A 24,907-nucleotide genomic window follows, 5' to 3' on the forward strand; every position below is an offset into this window, starting at 1 on the left:
GGAAATAGATACTCATGGGTAAATATTATATAATTAAATAATGTATTATTAGTTTAGCAGGAAAGCCTTGAAGTATTAGCAGAGGATGATAAGCTACATACTATTTGCTTTAATTCATACTGAATATGCAAAATAGAGTATCATCTGTTTAACTTGTATTGTTTCAGATAAGCTGACATTGGAATATTCCTCCGGATGTCCAGTTCCCTGATTGTGAGAATTTCAATCGGGATATTAACTAAATAATGTCCTTAACTTAAAACCTGGCTTACAACCTGTCTGATAAGCTGGTCCTGTGTGCAGTGTTAAAATGTTAAAGGCCAGGACTCACAGAAAAAGATGAACACTAACAATCTCAGATCAAAATAGAGTTGAGGACTCATGAGGTCAAGTAAACAATGAACAAATGTATAATGCATACTAATAAATATTCTTTATTTAGTAAATTTCTCACATTGCGCTCTTAACATCACACCCAATTCCTTATTACAAATGGATGTTTATTCTCTGTAAAATCTTTAAATTTAGAATTTCTGTACACATTAAATGGTACAACCTCTACCACTACACTGAAGTGTCACCAAAGACAAATGATAGAAAACAAAAAAGTAAAAGAAAAAACCCCACAAGACTCCAAAAAAAAAGTATCCCCAATTTCACAGCTTGCAAAGCATGATTACAGATTCCACTGAGCTCTTAACCAACAACCCTACAGGAGACCAACAACACGTAGCTAGGCTTGGTCAAAGTGAACAATTACAGATGAGAGTGGGCGAGAAATGAGACAGCGAAGTGTGTTGGTTTACGAGTGCAAAAGAGAGAGGTGACCAACAGAAAGTAAGAATTACATTTACTTTGAAGGAGAAATGAGCGAACAAGACACCAAATATAAGTCAAGATTTTATCTTTTCTAAACATGTTGCAGCAGTGGTCGTGTTTCTCCCAGGGGAACATCATTAGTGCAGTTAAGTGACACTGGTGGTGGTGGCAAACCACTTTCCACACACTGGCTTACTGCGCTCAGTGACGCGGCAGTAGTTGGTGAATTTCTCTTTCAGAAGCTGACGGTACTGGTGGCGGTTGTTGTAGAAGGATTTGTTTCTTTCTAGAAATGCCTGGATTTCGTCCTGTGTCAGACAGTTCTCTTCATCTGAACTCACCTCTGAATCATCCTGAATTCAAACACAACAAGAGAAGAGAAAGTTAAATAAGTAAACAGCAGACTGTCAGCTGTGACAAACATAATAAACACATCACTTACCAGAAGTTCCACAAGACTTGTGTGAGGGCTGAGGTTCCTTTGATGTACTGCCCATGGTAGCCGTAGTGCAATGCTGGAAAACGTATTGCCACATAAGGAGGAAAAGATTTCTTTGGTTCGGCAAGTGTGCGATGATGGTGAACCGTGGCCTGTTGTGTTCCCAGCTGACACGCAGCCTTCACATTTTAGTCCCTGTAGAAAGGTGTATGCTTTCATTAAAAATATGCTGCATGGTATATTCTGTAAACAGCATGTGAATTCTCAAGCTTGTTACCTCACCTGATCATTGCATAAACCCTTTCCCTTCCTTTTCTTTTTTTTACTCTTGCATTGAGTGTTCTCCTCAGAGTGTTGCCAGCAGTCCAGACAACTGTCTATGCCCTCCTCCTCCTTGCCTTCAGCGCAGTGATGGACAGTCGGCTCATCTCCTTCAGAGGGTAAACAAGAACAAGACTGTGAGGAAGTGGATTCAACTACACTACATTGTATCTTTTAAAAGATTCCCTGAAATGGGTTCATAGTCCTTGAGCAGCTCAGAGCTACTCCAAGCCGACCTGCTACGTCGTGGTTGCAGATCCCCTCAGAGCAGGCTACGTCGGAGCCTTCTCGTGATCCTATGTCACTGCCCTCCATGCTTGAGGAGTAGCCGCAGTCACTACCATTGCTGTGGGTGGACAAATCTGGGGAAATGTGGAAAAACATTTAATTTCAGGGTCCTTAGGAGTTTACTGCATTATCAAGAAAAAATATTCTATGTGCATCTTTACCTTGTTTGGTGTTGTCTGAGCAGCTACAGGAAGTACTTATGTTGGCAGCGATGCTCGCCTCACACCTGGCCTCCTCCTCCTCATCGTCGTGGCTACCACAGACCTTGCAACTGTCTTTCACAGACTCAAGAGAATCCTGCAAAACACCAAATGAGTGGAATGAATTACAGGCGGTCAAATGTGTAGCTGTACAGTATGTGTAGAGTACATGTAGTGTGTCCCAGACTCTTTATGAGTGAGTTTACCTCATCCAGAGTTTTGTCCTTTTCCTCTGACTCCTGTTCACTTATGTCGAAACCACACTTGTTTTTGCGTCGATTTTTTCGCTTTTGCCTCTTTTTCTCCTGCTTCAGCTCTTTGGCTCTCTCCTCCTCAGACAGCTCCTCGACAAACTGCTCTAGCCGACTGATCCCCTGCATCTTCTCCACTGCCATCTGGGGGGGGGGCACGATAATACATAAAATGTCACTCAGCTATAATCCATTATCTGACAAATATCTAAAATCATATCATACACACACTGGCTTAGATTTTGCATACCTCAAAACTTTTGCGTAGTGCATCAATTCCCAAATGGAACAATATCTGCCAGGTCTGCTCCTCAGCTCGTAGTTTCTGCCAGATCCTGTGCAGCCGCTCATAGAGATGTATACCCAGACAAGTCAGGACCTCCTCTTGTGCAATGTCAATGGTCTTGGCATGTCTCTCTCTACGCCTTTAAAAAAGAAAATCAAAACGATAAATAAATACATTGAAAGGAATAAGGTATGACAGAAACTGTCTCAAATGAAACAGACATTTTCACTGGTGATTGTCACTGTATAAACCTTGACTTACTCATAACCGCCTGCAAACTCAGGCTCTGCCCGGCCAAGAAGGTGAGCGATGAAATCTGTTTCGCAGCACACATGGATGTGGCGCTCATGAGGACAACAGCACAGTCCTTCATACAAGGCAGCACAGTAGCCCTTCTCTTTACTGCAGTCCAACTCCCCCACCAGGATGTTGTACGCTCTCAGCACTTTATTCTTACAGTCAGTGCAAAACCTGTTGACAACAAAGTCACATGCAATTAATCCAGTTTTTAAAAAAAACCTGTAACAACTAATTTCAGGACTTTTGAAAATTGTGTCAAGCTATGACAAGCGTGTATTACCTGTGTTTACGCAAGTATGTCTCCAGTGTCTCTAGGAGACAGGCACTATCAATGAGGACCACCTCATCCCTGCACTCCTGAGACATAAGCTCCCACACATCCATCCAGCTCCCCCTGTAAGCAAACATCCTATTATTGTAGCAATGCAATCACAATGTATAATTATCTTAAAGCTGCTGATTTTTAACCAACTTCGATGCCGCAGAAGTAAGTGGTAACACAACACTGACTATACGGTGACATAGACAAAGGATATTTGATATTAAGACTCCTGTTTCTGGTCACTAATTCATCCTTTTAGTTTTGTTTTAGTTTCTCCAAACTCATGAGGGAAATGTCAGGCTCTTAAGCAGTTTAATGCTTCATTATGTTCACTACACACTGACTGAGGTTTTCTTTTCCCAGAATCCACAGCCTTAAAAGCATGGACCTACTGCTTTATGTCCCCGAGCACATTTCCAACAAATAATTATCCAAATATTACAGTGGGTGAGACAAATGACAGATATGTGTAATGACCTTGTTTAAATTACACTATACATTTCAGTTAAGGAGATTAACTTGACTGTTCAATCCCAGCCAAACAGTCACCTACTGAAAGATCTTCAGTATTTACACAACCCAAGATAAGAATGGTACTAAACATTTGCGTAGGTGGAGATTTTCACCGATTTAACAGAAAACACCCAAAGTAATCATGAAGATTAAATTAATCTCTGCAGAACTATTTTCATAATACTGATTGCCAATTTAAAAAACACAGGCCAAATACCATTTGTCATTACAAAGACATTAATTTTATCACCAAGTTCTGCAGCAATGGTATTTGTGTACATCCTACAAAGTGATGAGGTACTGGAGTTGTTTGAGAATGTTCAGGCTGGAGTTAGAGCTAAACTGTTCTTTTTATCTTGTGCCTACCTTCTACTCTACACAAGTCTCTACAAAGACACATACCATGTCATCTTCCAGTAGGGCTGGACGATATTAAGAAAACATGCGTTATGCGATAACGTTTAATATCGCGATGACGATATGACTTAAATAAACATAAACAGTCCCTGGCTACTGACCATGGATATCTCCACAGCCAGGAGAAGGCTCACAGCCCGGCCGCAGCGCCCCAAGATGGGTGCAGACACCCAGGGAGCCATGTACAGCTCCACTATGTCCAATTACAGTGTTAATGTGGGGTCTACATGTTTGGACTGTACAATTCTTTTACAGTTTTTTACATCTGTCTCAGTAAATTACTGCTCCTCTGTGTCGCTATCATTCACGCTGTGCATTGCGTCAAAACAACGCATTCTCTTCCAGCTCTATACATTTACTAAGTTTACAAAATGTTTTTTTTTTTTTTACTCAGAGTTTATACATGTGTCTCCGAGAGAGAGAGGGGAAAAAAAGAGAGCGAGCGGCTGATGAATGCGCTGTTCTGAAGAAAGATTTAACTCATCAATAAAAGAAACGATCATTATGTGATGAAATGTTGTTATTGTGGTGACAAACAGACTGTAGTGAGTTAGAGACGTCAGCTGAGAGAGAGGGAGACAGATGCACACACAGAACAGAGCAGCACTGTGTGTGTGTGTGTGTGTGTGTGTGTGTGTGTGTGTGTGTGTGTTTATGCTGTTACTTCCCTCAGGTTCTAGCAACATAAATAAGCTTCATAATTCTTTTATATAATCAACTGCTCATAATGATGAATCTGATCTGGGACAAACGTGATCACAGGAAGTTTTCACAGCAGAATTTAGTTGGAGGAGCTGTCACTATACTTTTAAGAGAGGACAACTTAAACACAACAGTCCTGTCTGCTGGGAAGAGTGACTAGTCCACTTCTCAAATGCAGCCTAAAAAAACAATACTTTCAAAACATTCTGAGGAAAAACTTGCACAACTAGAAAAAATACTCACCCCAAAGGCTTAGGTTTGTGTGTGTCTAAGGAGTGTAACTGGCACCTCTTGTTCTTTTTACTTTTCGGTATGGCATCAATCATGTCATTCAACTTTGTCCTGTAAAAAGAAAAAAGTGAGTAACAAACCCAATATTGTTTTCAAGAGTTAATATAAAATTAGCATCATCATTCTTTGTGTTAGTTTTGTTCATTAATTTGCCCCTTGTCAAATCTAAGTGTCAAAAGACTTGACAAACAACAAAAAATTAAGGCCGAAAGCCAACTAATGTGTTCATAACAACTTTTGTCATATTGATTTAAAGTTTGTGTTGGCTTATCTTTTATACCACCACATTTCACTATATCTTACCCATGAACGTAGAAGAGGGTGTAAAGCTTCTTCACATCTGCTAAACAGGCCTTGGTGACAGAGAGCATGCCTGTGGGTTTCACTGTGAGAGGCTCCAGAGCTGGATTCCCTGATTCCACCAGATGTGAGAAGAGGCGCTCCACACTTCGTCTGCAGCCCACACATGGCACCAGCTGAGATAATGCACTGTACACCTCTCTGGATGTCACCATCATGGCAATATTCAAGTCCTGTTGCTTCAGCTTGGAGTGATACTATAAGACAAGGAAACAACAACCAATGTCACCGCTTTGCTGGGAAGTCACATGAAGACCAACTACACACTCGTTATCACAAGGACCTGGTCTCGAGCTTTTAGACCCACACCAACAGTGTGGTGCGTTTATACATGTATGCAGGGATATATCAAGTGCTTCATTCATTAAAGGTGAGGTCACTATGTGTAAAATCAAACAACTCACCTCAGAAAATTGTTTCCATTGAGAATGGTTTATTTCGTGGCTGTCAACATCCACGATACAATCAGAAAATTCCATCACCATCTGGCAACATGAGACGAACCACAACAGTTAATAAACATCAATGTCTCTGGCAATATTGTATCACAGAACACATTACTACTGGGTCATGTTTTAGTAAGTATCACATGCCAATAATCAAACTCCAATCAAGCTCCCCTTGGTTGTTAACGTTTGTACAATTAAAAATGATTGACTTTTAGTTGCTGGCAGGTGGTCATTACTTTTTTCTTAAAGCATCTACAAAAGTAGGAGAATACCCTCAGAGAGATACATTAGGTGTATGACTGTAATATGTACCACACCATTTTAAAAAGGTCATGGTGGCTCAATAACCTCTGGCAAAGTTTGTTATCCATACAAATCCATAGGAATGTACTCAACTTACTTAAGTACACCTTAAAATGTATTGATACACTTGTATGATTATTAGCATATCAAAGTAAAAAAAAAAGATAAAATGTTTGTCCTTCAAACAGGCTGGGCCTTCTTCATGCAACACCTGCACCTTTGCTTCTAGACACCAAATGTTATGGAAATGATGTGGAGCACAAACATCTGACCCAAAGAGGGAGATGGCTGTGTTTGCCACATCCCACTTGAGGTCTTAGCAGCCATTCTCCTTGGGATCACACACATGGAAGAGCTTGCTTACCGTGAGAGTATCATCGATATACAGGGGAATTTGCCTGGCGAGGAACGGGTAGTCTTCTTCCCCTTCCCTGCACACTGCCACCAGACGTGCCATGACTTATTCCAGTGTGGGTTATGGTGCAGCTCGCCTGTAGGGAACACGCAACACGATCAGATCAGACAACAGCACACAGCTGCTAAGAGCTAATGCTAGTCGACTGCAGGTCATTGCAGCTACAACATCACCTTCTCTCGGTGAAGCCTGCCGTTCACACGACCTGGCACTAAAACACGTCGCAACATGTCCCGATGGTGTTGAGGTCGACTACATTTAATTTAACGTCACTAGAACCGACGCACGTCTTTCAGATTTGCCTTGACCCAGATTTAAGCAGCTAAGTTAGCTGAACAACATGGGAGACGAAAGCTAACGTGTAGGAAGAGGTATGAGGATGTTGTGTGGAAAACCTGTCTGCAGTTCTAAAACTGTTAAAGTTATGAAGACTGGTTGAAGTACGCTAACATCTATTAGTGGGGTCGATATGATAGAATAGTAACCGATGGCTAGTCACTTTAGGTTAGCATGCTAGCTCATTTCATATGGCAGCACGGGTTAACGAAGAGAGGAAGCCGGTCGCTGTATTCTAAGCATTGTACCCTAAAGCGATTAGCCTCCACTGTAAAGTGAAGTTAGTAACACCTTCACAAAGAATAAATACGTTGCAGCGATCATATAGTTATTCTACGCCCTGACGCGAACTTGGCTAACTTACTAGTTAGCTTGGCTACCATGCACAGCTAACGTTAGCAAGCTTGGATACGGCTAATATAAAGTTGAGTAGGTGAGCGGCCACTTAGCGACAGCTACTTTCAACAGCTCCTCTAACTACAGCTCAAAACATGAGCGGTCACCGTGACACAATATCCACACATCCCGATACTAGCTGCTACTGTTCGAACTTACCAGCTCCTGAAAGTTCCCCTGGAAAATAAACAAGTGCGACAGTGAGTGGAGCTGCTGCGGTGGCGGAATCTTCATGACGGATTTGACCTTTGCCCTCCGACGTAGGAGCTGACGTTATCACACAAGTGGCCGCCAGGGGGCGCGTTGTGGCTCAGTATGGATATACAGTATAGCCTTGATATACAGTCTATGATATACAGTCATTTATACAAGGACAGAGTTTTTCTGTTTAGACCACAGTCTGATTTATTCCCTAGACTCACTTGACAGAGACATACAATAAGTTACAAACACGGTAAGGTCAATTCACTTGCTGCTACAGCAGATTCAGAATGAGGCAGACGAGAGAAGAAAAAGGCAATTGCATAAAAAATAAAGATGCATAGAATATGTACATAATATACACTTTTCACCACAGAGAGAAATATTACTCGGAGAGAAATGTACTTGAGCAGCCCAGGATGATTTTGAAACACACGCACATACATGTGTATGTGAGAGAGAGACAGAGTGAGAGAGACTAAGAGACTGTTGTTAGTGTATGGTTTGCAATATGAACATACAATTTTATATATATACATATATATTCGTCATATTATACTAAAAAGCAGTAGATCTCATTTAATATACTAATATTAAGGTGTGTTTGTGTGTGTATATACAGTATATGGGTGAATTTCAGAGGCCTATATATGTAATAATAAAACACAATACAATAACATATAATATAATTGGCATATGTTATAAAGATAATGTGTGAGAGGACACAAATGTGCAAAATGACATTTTCGTTCAAAATAGAGAAGTAAATGGTGACTGGTTGTGATATGGAGTGATAGTGCAGCATTCATTTTACACTCTGAATGCTGTTGTATAGTTACCAGTAATAGACATCAGTGGGAATCATGAAAAATGGGGATCTGGGATAGTACGTGGGGGTTATGATTAGGGATAGGTAACTGGCCTGGGTTACAAAGTCCATCACCATGATCTCTACGACAACCCATGGCAGAGCATGCAGAGCTAACCAACTGACCCGCTGACAAACAACTTTAAAAACAGAAAATGTGTCATATTTCAGTTTTACATGTAAACATGGGTAAAATGAATGAATACAGTTTGTTTGACATTAATACATTAGCCTTAACAATTCCGCCTTCCCACTGCTGTATATTATTTCATATATTTCAGCCATAACTCTTATTTGTGGGTGAGGGAGCAATTACTCCACTTTTTTCTAAACATCAACAAATGCAAATCATGTGGGAACTGGTTTCAAGTGATCACTTCCGATTTTATCAAAACATGTATTCATTTGTATAAATAAACACATAATGCACAACAGAGTCTTCAGCTTTACAGATCATGAACCATTTAATTTAGCAAATCAGATTTTACCAGAATTTCACTGTTATTCCATGGTGATGTAAAAAATATATTACAGAGCAATTCATGAACATATATATCAACAAAACACACACTGAAAATGAACTGCTACAGCTAAGTGTGTCCACTAATGAGTTGGTCAGTCCTGTCATGACATTTGCAAGCAAGAAAAATAGCAACTGATTCCTGCTGACGGCTTGAACAAGGCAGAATCTTTCAACTTCACCAGTCTGTTTGTTAGAGACTGAACCTTTTTGTATATTCCACGATGAGGGTACAAAGTGACAGCCTGATATGCTTTTGGAAAACAGTAAAACCAGATCGGCGAAACCGAGGCAGGAAATAAAGAACAAAGACTGTGCAACACTCCAGAGGCAGAAGGGTAAATTAGATAAGCGACGAGACACTGGCTCAACCAGTGTCTGACATGTGTACAAAGCAGCGTACAGCACAAAACTACAAAATAAGAGGTTTAAAAGTGCTTTGAGCCAATCCTTAACTTGGGATCTCGGCTGCATCACATAACGTCCAACTTGAACCCCTGCCATGTAGATGGCTACATAGCCCACCACAGAGAATATGCCCTCCTTGTTTGCGTACAGAAAGTTCTTCTCTCTGTCATTGTTCTGGATAATGAACGCTTTCAGCCCTGATGTCTCCAGAGCGAGCTGATAAAGTCCGCTGATCAGAAGGGAAAACACCCACGACTGACTGACTGGTAAAACTGCCAAAATTGTGGAAGCCATAACTCTCACGATGGCAAGTGTGAAGAAGAAATTCCAGTGGACGCCGTATTCTGTCACATGCTCGTGGTAGCCGCTCATTTTGACGCTCACCAGCCTTCCCATACCAAGAGCAACCAGGGGCCAGACGGACAGGAGCTGCTTTGTGATATGATTAATCTTGGATCCTGAGATGGTCTTTCTCCGTGCCTCTGGACAGACGAGGGCATTTGCAAAGACATACGCTCCGACGCCAAAGTCCATAACCCCTGTCCCATAGGTTTCTGTTTTAGCATAGCGCCTTGGGAAGATGCTAAAGTCTACAGCGAGAATGCTGATGTCTGTTTTCACATTTACAAACACTCTAAAGATGGTCACAAAAGGAACCTGGTTGAACTGAACGTGGCACTGTAGGAAGGTGCTGACGTTGGTCTTTGGGTGCCGAGTGGAATGGTGACCGTTGGTGCAATAGATGTAGCAAAGTACACAAGCTGAAACAAAGATTAAGCTCAAGATGACCAGGTGAAGAAAGCTGCTGAGGATGGTGCATGACAGGATGAGGGGAAGAATAAGCACAGAAAAGTCTAGAAGCAGGTGAGAGATGAGTGGGAGTGGCAGTGGGAGGATCCTTCTGGCCAAGTGGTAGAGGATCAAAATCAGACCTCTGTTGATGAGACACAAGGGTGAGAGAAATGTACCCAGAGCCACCTCCTGCAGACTGGTCCCATTGAGATTACTGACAAACCCCTCCTTCAGTTCCCTCTGAGACATGACCTGCAAACAATAACATAACTTTCAATATGAGAGACTGTACTTCAAAAATCTGAATATGCTGGTGGCATCAGCAGAGATTTGATTGGCCCATCTGGTGCATCTGTCCTGTCAGTAGTCTTTCTTATCTCACATACGGCCCTCCAGAGAATGTCGAGAGATTATCTGAAGTTACGCCCTGGCCCCACTGCCTGCATAAGTGCAAGTCTGAAAGGCCTCTTGAAACGTTAAACAATACTAACAAAAAATATGACAATTCGTTTTCTTTAAAGAACCCAATGTTCTTGAAAAAAGAAGCGATTTTCAAAACATATTCAGTATTGTATGGCTTTGCTCAAAGCTATAGAGCTAGCAGTAAATAAGCAATGACTCAAATGTCCACTGAATCAGAAACTGTGCATGGGTGACTGTGGTCAAATGAGCAGACGTTTGTCTTTTCCTGATTTCAAGTTCGCCTGAATTCAAGTGTACAAACCTTTGTCAGAAATTATGGATCAAAGAGATTTTACAGTAGAGTAAATAAAGGGCATAATGCCTTTTTCAATTCAAAATAATGAACTTTGAGGCTGAATTTCTCCAAAATGATACAATAAATATGCTTGATACTGAGTGAGTGAACAGTCAGGATGGTCCTGAGGACAACTTTTGACAACCTTTGTCAGAAATGATGGAATAAAGGGATTTTACAGTTGCATAAAAGATTGGCTCGCTCCGTATCATGGACTACATCTGTAATGCGGGCGCACTTGAAATCAGGAAGAGACGAACGTCTGCTCACTTGACCGCAGTGATGTTATATTTACAGATTCAAAGACACAAGAGGAGCCAGCTGGCTTGGAGTGAGATCTCCGGTCGACAGTTCGGCAATTTATAAAATATCGAATGTGTGTGTGTTATCAGTACTTACTGGGAGCTCTGTCACGCATAAGTTGGAAAAGCAGGTTCACAGGGTGCCGGTTTAACAGCAGTGTTTACAGTCGCTCGCAGCCTGGAGCCTGCGTGGGAGCGCCTTCTCTTACTTCCGGGTTCAGTTCCATGACGTATTCAGGACAAGTCGGAATTCTGGGAACTTCCGACCCAACCGGGACCTAACAAAAATATTATAAATAAAAATAGCATGAGTACTTACACTACAATATATTACGAGGATGTATCTATGATTCATGTCCCCCTGAGGTCAGGATTTTTTGGTGCATAGTAATCACACGTGTGTTTTCATTAGCGTAATATTACCTGAATACAAACCGAACATTTAAATCTTTGCTCCTTGCGTTTGGTTTTCTTGCTTTTGCTCATTTCTTTTGCTGTTATTTGTCCTCCTGTCTTAAGCTGGGCAAGAAAGAAAGAGCACTTAACATAGCGTACAGTCAGGATAGTTTGGATGTAACAGGTGGTGGTGAACTCAGCTGGTCCCGGGGAACAGCAGGAGGAGGAGGGCGGGAAATGAAGCGGGGAGGACGGACACATTCCGAGAGCAGCAGGCGGAGCTGGAGGAGAAGCTGAAGGAGACACCGGGAAGCTGCTGAGGGATCTCTGACAGTCATGGAAAATGTGGCGGTTCAGCAACACAGAGCAGAAGAACCACAGCTCGCCTTAGTGTGAGAGTTGAGTTTGCCTCCAGGTTTTCGGTTTGACACGAGGGTAAAAGTAGAAATCAATGAGTTCTGCGGAGGAGCGACGCAATGTTGGAGCAGGACACAGGAATGGAGGCGCTGCGGTGAGTTAGGAAACTCGTAATAAACATGTTTAGAGGTTTTCGGATTTCATTCGAACATAATTATACCAATGGCACCTTTAACTTCACCCGTAGTCCCACTTGTATTATCAGCTCAGAACTTTGACCGACTAACAATAGTAAATGACGCCAAACTTCATAGAAAACACAAAGGAACGTACCGAAGTTGAGTTGTTACTCACACTAGCAGCTTGTCCAGTGTTTTTCAGCATGAAGACATGGCTAACACACGCCGCTGTGACGCTCAATATCGACCAGTGGCTCGAAGTATATAGATAATATCTTATTGTTTGTGTTTGCCTGTAACTATGTACAGGACAACATTCACTAAATCGGTACATTTTTGGCTGAGGTTTGGTTTGAAGGGGCTATAGGTTAGCTTTAATGTCTTGTTCTATGGGCACCTGTGCTATCAGTTGTTATTCTTTCGCCAGCTCCTGGTTTATGAAACCATAACACAACATAACTGTATGTCATGATGTTTTGTGTGTCCCCCCCAGTGTCAGGTATTGAATTTATGTCATTCATTAAGACTATTTGCTTTAACCTCACAGTGATGAGATGTAGGTTAAATGCTATTAATTGGATTAAATCTGTCTGCACAAATTTAGTACGTCAGACTGTTGACTGTCCTCAGGCAGGCTGCAGGTCCAGGACACGTGACAGGTTAGGATATGGCTGTCTGGTTTCTGACTTTCATGTTCCAACTTCATGTCCAGGCCAAAAATTTGGTCTCATCTTTGATGTAGTCGTGGAATTTGACAAGCATGTTAGCACTGATATGAGAGGTTGCTTTTTCCATCTCAGGAAAAATAGCCACACTTAAACCACTCCTCTAATGATTTCAAGATTGTCACTTCTTCCCTGATCTCCTCTCGATTGGACTACTGCAATGCCCTCCTTTGGGGCATTAGTCAATCATCTCTGTCTCGTCTGGAACTGGTGCAGAATGCTGCTGCTAGACTGCTAACCAGTACTAGGAAGAGGGACAGTATCTCAGCTGTTCTCGCATCTCTACATAGGTTACTGGTTAGGTACAGGATCAATTCTAAGGTTCTTTTAACTGTTTTTAAAGTGTGACATGACCTGGTGCCCCAGCCCATCTCAGAGCTCCTCTGCCCCCTTTCCATCCCCAGATCTCCTCGATCCCTGATGCCAAGGGGTAAAGGTGATCACGTCTTTGCTGTAGCTGCCCCAAAGCTTTGGATCAGTCTACCTCTTTCTATTAACTGTTCACCCTCTGTTGAGACTTTTAAAACTAGAATGAAGACCCACTTGTTCTCTCAGGCTTTTAACTGCCCTTGCCTAAGTCTTATTTACTTTTTCCTATACATACTTGTTTATAGCAGATTTGGAATTGTGGACTCCAAGCGTACTGTGTGGCTCTTACTGTTCTATGACTTTGTTTTTATGTTCTCTTACTCTATTTGTATTTTTTATTGTACAGCACTTTGTTCAACTCCGGTTGTTTTTAAATGTACTTCATAAATAAACTTTATTTGCAATTATGTCAAATGTTTTCTTTTCGTGTATCTGATCCTTTCTGTGTGTGTTTTCCTTACATTTGGCCCTATACACATAGGTTAAAGGATTTGCCCACAAACGCTGTTTTCTGGATCCATCCCTAAATGATTCACTGGAGGGAGATGTTCAGGCTTTCCTCACTGATGAAGATCAACTCCACACTTATGATGACCTCACTAAAGTCAATCCTGTGACCCCTACAACAGGTAACTCGTAAACAAGTCTCCTCTAGAGTCTCCAAAGTACTTGATATATGTCCTTTCCACTTCATGTCACCTTGGACTGCAACATTAACTGAGTATTATTTACCCACATCAAGATATAATCTGCAGGGATGATGGAAAAAAAAATGCACGAGTGATTGGTGTGCAGCCAAAGTGCTGCAGCATACACAACTTTCACTTAAGTGACAGAACCAAGGGCACACACAATAATTCTTGTATTCCTTATACATTTAGGGCTATTTCTTATTATTTGACTCTCAATTATTTTTGATGTAATAATACACTGTTATAAGGTATCATATTTGTCATTGAAAATCATTTCATATAAATCTCAAAGTGGTTTCATTTCAGTCCAATACATAATACACAACAATGTTTCTGCCTCTGGTGGTTGTCATCTGTGAAATATTTGCTTTTCTGTTAATTTCTACTGATATGTAATATTCCTCCTGCCAGTGCTGAAATGCCTGCAGGCGAGGTACAGAGTGAAGGTGTTCTACACAAATGCAGGCTGTACTTTGGTGGCTCTGAACCCCTTCCAGCCAATCCCAGACCTCTACTCTCTGGATGTGATGAAGGAGTATCACTCTGCTGCTCAGCCTCAGGTATTTACATCACACAAGTCTCAAGATGCAATTCATATGTGTGCCTATGTATGTGGGCATGTATGCTTCTGTAGGACTTAATTATGCTGAGCAAATATGGGTGGTGAAGGTGGAAGTCTTGGTTTTTCATCAGGGTGATTCTTTGGATGTCTCCTGAATTAAATCACACACTAATGCAGATCTTTAAAAAATACAGGTACCATGGGTGTATCAACAACTGATATTTCAAAACTGCAAAAGTGCAATAAACACCAACCAACCTGTGTAGTGATTGGAATTTTGGCTCTATAAATTGAGCCGGATGTCATGGCTCAAAAAAATGGAGTGGGGGGTTTATGTGTGAAATAATCAATAGGATATAATATGATAGGATGCACATCAATCGAATACATCCCACCAATTACTTCTTGTATGTATGGACTTGCATGAGAAATGTTGTGTTCTCACTTTTCATGTGAAATAGGAGTAATGTGACTTTAGATCAAAGTTTTGGCACAATTACAAAAGAGAAAGGTTACCTTTGTTCTTACCAAAGAGCTGTTTAAAATAATCGGATCATTTATGAATGACACATCGATAATCCTGTTTTCTTGGTGACCTAAACCACTTCTTCAAACATAAATATTGCGCTTCCTCGTCTGCCTCTTTTTATTGGGAACAACTTCAACCTCATTAAACTCTTGAAACTCTTTAAGGCACTGACGGCTCTCCCTGCACCGGTGACTCTTAAGCATCTCAAAAAGTGTGTATATTCTTGTCAACAGGAGTACAAACCACACATCTTTATTGTGGCAGAAGAAGCCTACAGGAATGTTCGGGGTCAGCTGGAGCCAGTAAACCAATCCTTGGTGGTCAGTGGGGAGAGCGGTGCTGGAAAGGTAATCTGGCTCACACTGTGTCATACCAAACATAAACATAACATACTATATCAGTCAGAGGCTCAGAATATTAAGTTATTAACTTGCTGTCTCACAGAATCAACTTAATGAGTTTGGATATTGGCCAGTTTACAGACTAAGCTGATTGAAGTTTTGTAAGATGCTTATTATAAGAATTTAAAATCCTTGTGTGATTCATATCCTGTTAAGTATTTCTGCATATTTTCAATAGAATTGTTTTTATTAATATGAATTGTTGTCTAAGATCTTTTAGACAGTTTGGGTGTTTGCATGTGTTGGCACTCAAACGCACAGGAAGTGAGGGATGTGCTGCTGTTTTTTTTTCATGGCAGCTGTTTTTTTTTTCATGGCAGCAGTGGTTTGTTTTATATAAACAAAAAATTTCACTGTCTGACGTATGAGAATGTTTAGCTGTTCTCTCATATCATTGTTTTTTTAATAACTTCTATAACTTCTTATTAAGAGATCGTGTCGGTCAGACCCAAGAAAGATTTTGAAAAAAAAGCACTTTGGCGTCCAGTAATGTCTGATTGCAGCTAGTCATTTTGTCCACATTTAAAGACATACTATCAATCAGTTAGTAATCAATGAGGAAGATAGATGGCCTGAACAGCAATTCAATTGTTAAGTTGCAATGTGTGATATCTGTTTCCAGGCCCAAGCTCTGGTATTTTCAGGATGCTACAGTGTTGTGTCCCTTGTAATAGTGGATCTCAGATGGTGGAATAGAAAAAAAATACAATGTGTAACAAAGTTTGTCTTTGCTGATGTATGCTAACGTTAGCTTGCAAGACTTAGCTGGGCAGAACAGATGCAATATCTGCGTGAAGATTGAAACAAGGTTGATTATAAATGAGTCGAGGTGTGCTCCGGCTCCACTGGAATAAAAGCCTTAAATAAGTTCAAATTTTCACTACAAATGATGTGATGGTGAATAAAATCACAGGTTCTGCTATTGTTGTTCCCTTGTGAGTTGCAATCTGAAGGGTTGGACTTGGCTAGCAATATTACATCAAAATATATAGAATCCCAATATATGTCTGAGCACTCAGCACACAGTTTGATCAATAGTTGATCTCTCAGAGAAACAGTTAGCAGTTTTGATTTAACTAAAATCAACATACAATTAGTTTTGTTAATTGACTGTTACCGCCTGGCTCAAGGCCGGCAACAAAAAGGGAGGCCACACATAGATATAACAAGACAAAAAATAGTTTATCTAACTTAAAACAAAGCAAGCAAAGTAACTACTGGATGGGGTATGTAAGTAAGAAGGTCATCAGTCATGTTAGGAGTGTGTGGATGGGAGAGAACATGGTGTAGTGTGTGTTGAAAGGTGCAACAAACCAAACAAAGGACATGTGGCTGCAGCAGGCCCAGCTGAGAGAGGACAGACTGGGGAAGCAACCCCTTTATGCCTTTTGCTCCTCCCACCTCTCAGGTGCAATTAGTTTCTCTGACGACCCACCCAGTCTCCTGAACAGAACATGAACAGGAAGTCACTGGGTGGGCCGTCACATGACCATTCTAGTTAGTTGTTTTATGATCTCTGTTGATTAGGTGCAAGCTTAGTAGAGAAATTTTGACTTGTTTTGTCAGTTTGAGGTCAAATTCTTGCTGGTCTCTGAATGATCTGTTTCTTGACAGACGTGGACATCTCGTTGTCTAATGAAATACTACGCCACTGTGGCAGCCTCCTCCTCAGTGGTGAAGAGTCAGAACACAGTGGAAAGAATAGAGAGGAGGGTGCTGGACTCCAACCCCATCATGGAAGCATTTGGTGAGAGGACAGATCACTGATGTCTTGTTGATGTTGAATCACTACTGTAGACAGTCACTCATCAACAGAGTACTCTTTATTAGGCAATGCCTGCACGTTAAGGAACAACAACAGCAGTCGCTTTGGAAAATACATCCAGCTCCAGCTAGACAGGTACCTGCTGTATTTTGATCTTCGGCCACATGGCATCATCTCACGTGCTCAACAGCATCTCCAGGACAGTTTATTTCATCTGTTATATTTTACATGAAGGTGTCAGCTGTTGGTGGGGGCATCTGTGCAAACATACTTGCTGGAGAAGACCAGGGTGGCCTGTCAACCAGCCAACGAGAGGAACTTCCACATCTTTTACCAGGTGATTTCACTGACCTGCACTACAGCTCATATACTAACATGGTATTTTAGTTTGATATTAATACTTCGTCACAGATCTGTGCATATACAGTGTTGTGTTGTTGTTTCAGATGATGAAAGGGGCCACAGATGAGCAGAGAAAGGAGTGGAAGATGCCACATGGTCAAAGATTTGTATGGCTGCCGAAGGCTGAAATAACAGTCGAGGGTTGGTCTTAAAGTTTACATGATTTTTCCACCTTTTTTTTTGTGCAAATTTGAATCTATATTTAGACATGAATGAAGTAAATGCTGTTTTTTTAAATGTTTTATAGAGGATTGTTTCCATGAGACTGTGGAGGCAATGGTTCACCTGGGCATTAATAAAGAAAGACAGAGACAAATATTCTGGGTAAGATGTTGATCCTCAGCTTTCAATGTTATTGTTTTTAATTGTCTTTATCGCTCAGCAAGCACAGGATGAAGAATTTGTATTTGTTATAATGGTTTACAGATATTGGCAGGGCTTCTGCAGCTGGGGAATGTGAATTTCTCTTCTTCAGCGGATGAATCACAACCTTGTGACATAGAAGAACAGTCTCAAGGTATTGGCTATATTTTCTTTGGGATATTTAATCAATGCTCATCAAAACTTGCAATATTTCTGAAAGCTTAAAATCTATAATTTAGACATTTAATGCGGATACAAACCCAAATAATATGATTTGAAAGGGCTTTATTTTTTAAACATCTAATACAGGTTGTACTTTTGTGTCTAACAGCTAATTGATAAGAACAAATCCCATGACGTTGCCCTTCTTCCTGTCATTAACTATTGACAGTCATTTTGTTAATGGACACATAGTTAACATCCTTCCCTTCTGTTTGTGTTATAGACTTCCTGCAGAGGTCTGCTGAGCTGCTGTGTGTCCCTGCTGTGGAGCTTCAGAGGTGTTTAAGAGTGAAGACTCTGAAGGCGGGGAAGCAGAGTGTGCTCAAGCCTTGCCCCCAGGCAGAGTGCAGCATGAGGAGAGACTGTCTGGCCAAGGTCATCTACGCCCAGTAAGAATGAACATTCGATCATTAAATCACGCAGCAGTTTGACAGACTGTGATGTTCTGTGATAACATCTGGTCCTGCAGAAGCTTGTTTTTGTCCTTTGAGGTCCCTGTTATCATTTTAATACTCAAATGTGAAACAATCATCAGCTTTTCAATTTACAATTAACAGTGAGGAATATGTCTTATATCAACTTTTTATATGATAGGAATAAATGGGTCACTTTTTCCCCCCCAGTTTATTTGAGTGGCTGGTTACATTCATCAACAACAGCATATGTGCGGACAAATCCACATGGTGCAACTTCATAGGTGAGAACTTTTTTTGACAACAACAAATGAACCCCTCCAGTTTCTTTTTGTTAGCTCAGTCCTCTCCTCTCTGTAATCCACAGGGGTCCTAGATGTGTACGGGTTTGAGTGTTTCCAGGTCAATAACCTGGAGCAGTTGTGCATCAACTACGCCAATGAGAAACTGCAGCAGCACTTTGTGGCCCACTATCTCAGAGCTCAGCAGGTAGTGATAGTGTCAATCACTTTTGTGTTTCCATGCAGAGAGATCTGAGCAGAGCTGCAAATTCTGTGATGGCCTCTTCAGTCTTCTGAAGAGTTTTATTGAAGACAGAAACTTGATGTATCTTGTGTGTGATGTGGAAAATAGATTTTTGTATTCAAACATGAATGGTTATGCGTGTTCTCCCAGGAGGAATATGTGTCAGAGGGGCTGCAGTGGTCCTTTGTCAAATACCAAGACAACCAGAGCTGCCTGGATCTTATAGAGGGAAGTCCAGTCAGTGTTTTCTCTCTTCTGAATGAGGTAACCTGCTGCTTTTCCCATTTTTCTGTGTATTGAAACCAGTTGTAATATTTTTAAAGAGATCACAAAGACACAATTTCCTTGAGCCCTTGGATGCTTTTGTTTACATGCAGAAGAGATTATTATTTTCTTGGCATTAAATGTGCAGTATAAAATGCATCTGTAGTGAGTGATGTTATGAAGCTTTTTAAATACCTGTTCCGTAGGCGAGTCGTCTTAATCGAACCTCAGACGCCAAGACATTCAGGGTTCGTTTGGAGAAAGAGCTCTGTAATAACGTCAACATCAGCTGGGACAAGTTCAGCGAGGTGCCACACTTCACTGTGGCCCATTACGCTGGCAAAGTCAACTACCAGATCCAGGGCATGGTGGAGAAAAACAAGGTAAGAACCTGCTTCTGGACAAGTTGAACACAACCGATCCATTCCTCATATCCTACTGGATTATTTTGTTTTAGGACCCAGTGCCACCAGAGCTTATCGGCCTGCTTCAGAAGTCTGGAAACTCCCTGCTTCACCTAATGTTCACTGATAATGAAACTGAGAACCTGACCACCAAGGGACTCAGTAAAGTCACAGTGGTTTCCAAGTTCAAGGTGGGTGCTTATGTCTTTATCTTCAAGGTCATGTTCACTTGTCAGGCCCTATCAGAATTTCTGCTGAGTGGCTGTGGTCGCAGCTCTAATTATTGTTGATGTGTGATCGTAGAACTCTCTGGAGAGCCTAATGAAGATCCTCCACAGCACAACTCCTCATTACACCCGCTGCATCAAACCAAACCCGAACTGCAAGCCGCTGACCTTCCAGAAGGAGGAGGTAGATGCTTTACACCCATTTGATACTGTTGTATATTTCAGCAGTAACACGAAGACAACAGTGACAGGCTGTACTTGGTTTTCATCAATTTATCCCGCCTCCGTCAGGTTGTCATGCAGTTGGAGGCTTGTGGGATTGTGGAGACCATACACATCAGTGCTGCCGGTTTTCCAATAAGGTCAAATATATTTATATATATACTTTGTTCAGCTCATCATCTTAACTCATTGCTTGGTTTCTCTTGAATTTGGGTTGACTTTTCATTTCTGTTGTGCAGAATTCCTTTCAGCAGCTTCATCCAGCGTTATGGGCTGATTGCAAAGTATTCAAGGTTCTCCTCAGAGAGTTGTTGTGTTGGTGAGTACAGTTTGTTACTGGGTCCATCTATGGTTAATGTTGGCATGCTGACTATGGACAGAAGATTGATTTTATTTCCTCTCTTTAGGTCTGCTGGGTTATTCTCCTTTTCCTTCACTAGTCTTCTTAGTAATTCTGACCCTCAGTTCTCTACTCTCCTTGGGCCTTTTTAGTTTGGTCTATAAAAACAGGACTTTCTAACAAAATATTAGGAACTCTGAAGGTAAATGCATGTGCCTCTGATTATCTGACATTGTTCTCTAGTTCTGTAATGCTGTATAATTAGTCTCATTCCGCTTGTTTGTCTCATCTCACTGCATGTTCAGCTGTTTTTTGTGCCTGGTCTCTAAATCTGAATGCTGTTAAAACCTCCATTAACTCTTCACGTCTCTCTGTCTTCACATGATAACATATGTTATCAGGTGTGAAAGATATTAAATCCATATTTATTATTTCCATGTCTGTGGAAACTGTGCTGTTGATTTTCATGTATTTCTTTGTGTGCCAAACTTTATCCACTAAACCCTTTTTATTTACTTCACTAACTAATACACTGTTATACAAATACTATGTGGTAGAGATCTTCACGGGTGCACCCGAACTGTGGGTCCTAAAGCCGGGGACTAGAAAGGGTTTGAATCAGTTGGGTCTGGGTTGGGTCCCATTCTATTACAACAGATCCCAGGACAGCATTAACATAATGTGTAATAACCGAGTAGACCTGAGAAGATCCAGCTAGCCAAGCAATCTTTTACTGCAACAAAACTTCAAAGCTGATTATAAACGAGTCGCGTTTGTTGTCCTTTACTGTGACAATAAATGTGTTTATAATCTAAAATAAAGTTACCTTATGTTAATAGTACATTTAGGCACAAGGTTTGGTTTTGACACATTGACTTGTTAAAGTAATTAGATGTGAAAACGGTGCTGATAAGATCTGTGTCTCCGGGCCAGGTTCGGGTCCAATGTTTCTCGGGTTGTCCACAGGTCCAGGTCTCGTGATAAATGATAGACACATACGGGTTCAGCTAAACCATTCCTGTGTCTTTTCGGGCTCAGGGAGAAATTAATTTGGACCCGTGAAGAACTCAACTATGTGGGAAAAATGTATCTGAGTGACTACTGCGCAGACATTACTGAAATTACCTCTATTTCTAATTTGTGTTTGTCTCGGTCTCAGATTCGGACGCTGACAACAGTGACATGCTTCATCAAGAGGTGGAGAAGCTCCTCAGGGTGGTGTCACAGGACCAGGCTTTAGACCCCTCACACAGGGAAAAACACTATTCATGGGTGCACTGTGGAAGGACTAAAGTTTTTCTCACCCAGACCATGGTCAGTCATTTATGTTCACAGGCATTTTCACAAACAACACACAGCGTATGTTTAACATTGCATGGGAAATTGTTTTGAAATTTACAATAATTACTATCATTTCTTACAATTTCAGCCTGGTTATCTTGTCCTTAGTGGGTGTTTAAAATGCTGAGTTACTGAACAGTAAAGCATGTTTGTGTTCTGCTCTATTTTGGGAGTACTGACCTGCCTCCCTGCCTCCGTGTCTCACAGCTAGATTTGCTAGAGGGTCAGAGGAAGAAGATCCTGTCTCAGTGCGCCTTCTCCATTCAGTGCTGCTGGCTGCGGTACCAGCGACGCAGACGCCACGTCTGTCAAACATCTGCTACTCTGATCCAAGCAGGTAAACTCTTTTAATCCCTTGGCCCCAGCTGGCAGAGTCAGTACACACTGTTTACAGGCTGATGCCATTATCCTTTCAGAGGCTGCAGAATCTGCAACACACAATCTCTTCTGATTTACGGTTTATGACATATGTTATTTTGATACAACCCTCTGAGTGGGAGTACGTAAACACTCCATTCCACAATCAGACAAAATGTTCAGAATGATATGAGGTTTGGTGATTGAATGTTTCACTGTATTTTCTTCAGCGGTGCGGTCCTGGCTGGTCAGGAGGCAGATCAGGAGGTGGAACAGAGCAGCTGCAGTCATCCAGAACACCTGGAGGAAGTGGAGGGTGAGATTTAAGAAAATAAATAAACTGTATAAAATCTACGTATGTAGTAATAGTACTATAGTAATAGTACTATTAATATGTAGCTGTAGTAATAGTAATATGTAGCTGTTGATAATAATTGAATGCTGTTTGGCTCTTGTGGCAGGATATGTTAACGTCCTTGGCTGAGGTAGAACTTGATGACGCTAAGGACCTTGTGGAAGACGATGTGCCAACATTGAATATTAGCCAACGGGGCTCGGTGCAGCTCTCTACCATCCAAGAGCCTGTCACAGTGCGAGGGTGGCCCATGGGCCTGGCTCTAGCTTCAGCCCCATCCATCACTGTGTCTCTGACTGCCACAGGCTTCCAGAAGATGATATCGATGATTGCCTCTCTCAACCTGCCCTCCAAAAGAGGGGAGTACAAAGTGGAGACCAACCAGTACACGCAGGGGCTCGCCTCGATACGGGCTCAGCCGAAGGTGAGGGCACATCCACACATTTTCTTAAAAGGCTTAATTCACACTACTAAATTTTCATTTGAAAACGTATAAACTCTGCTATGGATGGAAACAATGTCCGTACTATCCCAGAGTTTTAGAGCAGCTAAAACTGAAAAGTTTGGAAATGCTGTGGGCAACATTTTAGCTCGAAAACTGCGATTTACTGACGTTTTAGTCTGGACAGGCCGAAGTGGAGACTTTTGGAAATGATGATGTTGACACTGATAGGATGTTTTTCAGTCCCGACGAAGCCTTCACTGGTTAGCAGGCTCCTATCACATCACCCCCTTCCAGGAGAAAACAACCTACGTTATCCTCGGCTAATGTGTTTAACGCAACCTTTATAATCATTACAAGCATTGCTGACCCTGTTGTCTTGGCTAACAGCTATTGTGCAGTTAAATTCTGTGTTTTTTTCACTTATCCACACAGGGATCTGTAAAGCTACACTACCGTCGATCTCCACTTCTCTACGCCGACAGGCAACCAGACCTAAAGTGTGACGTGACAGGGTTCAACGAGATCCTGCTGGAGAAAACGTTGTAGGAGTTCCCTCTTTGCAGAACACTAAATCCTGATTTCATGCATCACTTGACACAGTGGAATCAGACCTGGTATTTTATGCTGCCATTTGCATGTTTTTGTAACTGAGAAGAGTAAGATTTTTTAAGGCTGCCAAAGTTTATCTTCCTTAGTGGTACACAAGGGTGAAGAGACCTGCACCTTTGAATAATGAATATTTTGTATCTTAATAGGTCAGGTAAGGTACTGCAGTGTGCTACAAACTTGACCTTATCTGTCATCCTGTGGCTTTTAGACCCCTGAACATTAAACATCTCAGTCAGTCGATAAACACTGCCCTCTGCTACATTTGAGATGAGGCAGATGAAAAGATGTTAACCTCTGTTGGTGCGTGGCCCACACGTTGAAAAAAAATCATATTTTTGTCTCAAGATCACCATCACAGCACATTTAAGAACTGGACTGCATTATTGCATCTTTAGATTATCTGATAAGTGATCCAAGTATTAAACTTTGGACAAGTGCCTTTTTTAAAAATCTACTCTCAAATGATTTAAGTGCTGTTAGTATATATATTTATTTTAAGGTGATTATTTATGGGATTTTATAGATTTATTTTGGGTGTAAGAAAAGTGGTGATGCAGCTGCACTATTGACGATTGCAGATGTTGACTTCCAGCACTCATTTTGACAGTGGCTGGTGCTGGGGAAAATGTTAAATACAAAAGTATTGCACATGTATTGCACATATTGTACAACCACACACGCTCACATACTGACAAAGAAAAACATTAACAAGCAAAACATCACTTATGAGACTGAGAAAGGATGAACCCAGGTTTATTCATATTGCTGCTGTTTGATAGTCTTTATAATATGCACATGAAATGTTGGACCAAACTTTATTTGTTGATTTTTGTCAGCTGCATCCCAAAGGAATGTATGTATGATTTATCATAGTCTTTGTACACTAATGTTTGTGTGGGAACAAACTTATTATTCACAATCATGAAAACTTTTTTTTTTTTTTTATGCAACTATACATGATGCTAGAATAGTAACACTGATGTTCATCCTCTACTTTTGATCAAACACATCTTTCTATTCAAACAAGCTTTCGGAATAATGTCCTGCTGTAGATTCATGTAACAGCATCTGGGTCATTATTTTCTGTTTAATCTGTTTTTGTCAGGGCTCCATGTAAAAGACTTGAATTTTGTTGATACCTAAATTAATGTTATGCAAAAATAAATATCAGTGTTATGAAATACTGT

At 41.1% G+C, this 24,907-nt stretch overlaps 3 protein-coding genes across 3 annotated transcripts; 1 reads left to right on the plus strand and 2 right to left on the minus strand.

Annotated features, from left to right (window-relative positions):
- Nucleotides 1-411: 411 nt before the first annotated feature.
- Nucleotides 412-7,693, minus strand: ggnbp2 (gametogenetin binding protein 2). The gene is made up of 14 exons (XM_020086139.2): nt 7,568-7,693; nt 6,626-6,752; nt 5,914-5,994; nt 5,453-5,706; nt 5,102-5,200; nt 3,185-3,298; nt 2,866-3,075; nt 2,569-2,743; nt 2,274-2,462; nt 2,029-2,164; nt 1,816-1,941; nt 1,541-1,689; nt 1,262-1,453; nt 412-1,172 (listed from the first exon to the last, which is right to left on the minus strand). Exons 2-14 carry the CDS (start codon nt 6,716-6,718, stop codon nt 966-968), a joined length of 2,025 nt encoding a protein of 674 aa, XP_019941698.1. The 5' UTR covers nt 6,719-6,752; nt 7,568-7,693; the 3' UTR covers nt 412-965.
- Nucleotides 7,694-8,916: 1,223 nt separating this feature from the next.
- pigw (phosphatidylinositol glycan anchor biosynthesis, class W) lies at nt 8,917-11,534 on the minus strand. Its single transcript, XM_020085920.2, has 2 exons — nt 11,354-11,534; nt 8,917-10,449 (listed from the first exon to the last, which is right to left on the minus strand). The coding sequence occupies exon 2, from the start codon at nt 10,444-10,446 to the stop codon at nt 8,962-8,964; it is 1,485 nt and encodes a 494-aa protein (XP_019941479.2). The 5' UTR covers nt 10,447-10,449; nt 11,354-11,534; the 3' UTR covers nt 8,917-8,961.
- A 348-nt stretch (nt 11,535-11,882) lies between these two features.
- On the plus strand, nt 11,883-24,901 carry LOC109628669 (unconventional myosin-XIX). The gene is made up of 24 exons (XM_020085919.2): nt 11,883-12,163; nt 13,764-13,911; nt 14,386-14,534; nt 15,299-15,412; nt 17,081-17,213; nt 17,297-17,366; nt 17,466-17,568; nt 17,678-17,774; nt 17,881-17,957; nt 18,060-18,150; nt 18,442-18,607; nt 18,842-18,915; nt 18,999-19,120; nt 19,307-19,420; nt 19,627-19,803; nt 19,878-20,015; nt 20,128-20,235; nt 20,343-20,413; nt 20,513-20,592; nt 21,773-21,927; nt 22,162-22,291; nt 22,542-22,627; nt 22,773-23,090; nt 23,544-24,901. Exons 1-24 carry the CDS (start codon nt 12,104-12,106, stop codon nt 23,655-23,657), a joined length of 2,895 nt encoding a protein of 964 aa, XP_019941478.2. The 5' UTR covers nt 11,883-12,103; the 3' UTR covers nt 23,658-24,901.
- The last annotated feature ends 6 nt before the right edge of the window (nt 24,902-24,907 follow it).

This window comes from Paralichthys olivaceus, chromosome 15 (assembly GCF_024713975.1).
Source record: "Paralichthys olivaceus isolate ysfri-2021 chromosome 15, ASM2471397v2, whole genome shotgun sequence".
Lineage (NCBI taxonomy): Eukaryota > Metazoa > Chordata > Actinopteri > Pleuronectiformes > Paralichthyidae > Paralichthys > Paralichthys olivaceus.